The sequence below is a fragment of the Octodon degus genome, unplaced genomic scaffold, assembly GCF_000260255.1.
Source record: "Octodon degus isolate 3935 unplaced genomic scaffold, OctDeg1.0 scaffold00164, whole genome shotgun sequence".
Taxonomy (NCBI): domain Eukaryota; kingdom Metazoa; phylum Chordata; class Mammalia; order Rodentia; family Octodontidae; genus Octodon; species Octodon degus.
Window position 1 is genome coordinate 5,862,118 of NW_004524740.1, and position 1,739 is coordinate 5,863,856.

Here is a 1,739-nt window from a genome sequence, read left to right on the forward strand (position 1 = left end):
TCCGCAAAAAAAAAAAAAAGAATTTATATTCTTACCAATTTGTGTATAGGCTTAATGGAACTGTTTCTTCTTTCACCAAAAAGCTATTAATTGATGATGTTATAATCAAGAAACCACAGTAATAATAATTATTTTCTACATAAAAATCCTTTAATCTATAGAAATGGTTTCCTTTTAGCTGTTAGGACATATATACATTTAGTATCTCCTTTTAAGATTTTTTTTAATATTCTCATTACAATATTGTAAGATGTACTCTAATTTTGACATATTTCCAGAAAGATTTTTGAAAAGTATAGTTAAAAAGTTCCTTTCAGGAAGTTATTACTCAGTTTTTCTAAACTTCTCATAATTACTGTGTATTTTTAATTCCTTAGATCATTGACAGACATTCAAGATCTGTCTAGTATCTCATATGAACCAGATGGCTCTTTTAAAGAAACCTTATGCAAAACACCCAAAGTAAGCCACGCACCTACTAGTGCCAGCACTCCACTCAGCCCAGGTAATCGTGCACAGTGAGGAGAAATATTTTGGGATAGAAACTCATAGCCCCTGTCCTGTGGCTCTCAGAAGCTAGGCCAGAGATCATACCTGATGAGCTTGTTACCAGAGCAACTTTAGACCAAAGTTGGAGGGGACAGTCCCATAGGAGGCCATGTAGTAAGGATGGTGGTGGTGATGGTGCAGTAGATGTTAGGTTTTGGCTAGGGCTGCAGTGGTAGAGACATGCAAATGCAGAGTTCACTCTATACTCTGAACACTAATGAATTTAGTGGAAAGATTCTCTAGAGTTTTCCACTTAAGATAGTACCCTGTACTTAAACATGGGTAATTCTTATGCCCTGCAGCATAAGCATTTGATTCATCAATCCATGCCACTCAAAGCAAGAACATGCTTAAAGATGCTTGTGTATAATATTAAAATAGAACTTGATACTACCTAGAGGCTAGAGTAAGGCCGGGGAGAGAGCTCAGTAGGATAAGCGCTTGCCTGGCAAGTGCAAGGGCCTGAGTTCAATCCCCGGTTCTGCAAAAAAATAAATATATAAATAGAGACTAGTGTAAGGAGGCCTACACTGGTGTTAAATAATCCCTGTTGTTATATTCAGTTGAAACAAATTTCTTCTTTCCTCTTGTTTATAGAAGTAAAGTACACTCATCATAGGAAATATGGAGGCTAAAGAAGAAAATAATGATTTAGTCCTTTTTTTACCTTATATATATTTTGGTGTTTATTTTTCATAGCTTTGGAACTATATGAAAATGTTCAAAGTGTGTAATCATTTCAAGTTCAAGACCAGCCTGAACTACATAGCAAGACTCTGTCTCAAAAAGAAGAAAGAAAAATAGAGATAGAGACAAAGACAGAGATAGGGAAAATAAATGTCCTGTATAGTTGCTATCATGTTGAATACCAGTCCTGAAGTGCTTGTGTTTTTTGAGATGGGATTTTGCTATGTGGTTTAGGCTGGCCTTGAACTCACTATGTAGTCCATGCTGGATCCAACTTATGGAATCCTCCTTCCTCAGTTTCCTGAGTGCTAAGTTCTGAGACTACATGCCTAGCTTTATGAGCTATTCTGAAGGGTTTTAGTTATATTATAATTGAACACACCCAGGGCAAGACCCAAAGTATAGTCCTAGTGTAAGGGTCGAGTCGCCGCGAAGGAAGACCCCAAGAGTCGGTCTCTCATGCAAAGAACAAAGGGAATTTTATTAACTGTGTGCACACAGGG

General features: G+C 37.0%; 1 protein-coding gene across 1 annotated transcript in view; it reads left to right on the forward strand.

The window, feature by feature from the left end:
- Tex14 (testis expressed 14, intercellular bridge forming factor) overlaps positions 1–1,739 on the forward strand; it is a 110,975-nt gene that overhangs the window by 83,335 nt on the left and 25,901 nt on the right. Inside the window, exon 24 of the mRNA XM_023703170.1 lies at positions 378–505. Within this exon, the coding sequence (XP_023558938.1) occupies positions 378–505 (128 nt within the window). The remainder of the gene's footprint in view (positions 1–377; positions 506–1,739) is intronic.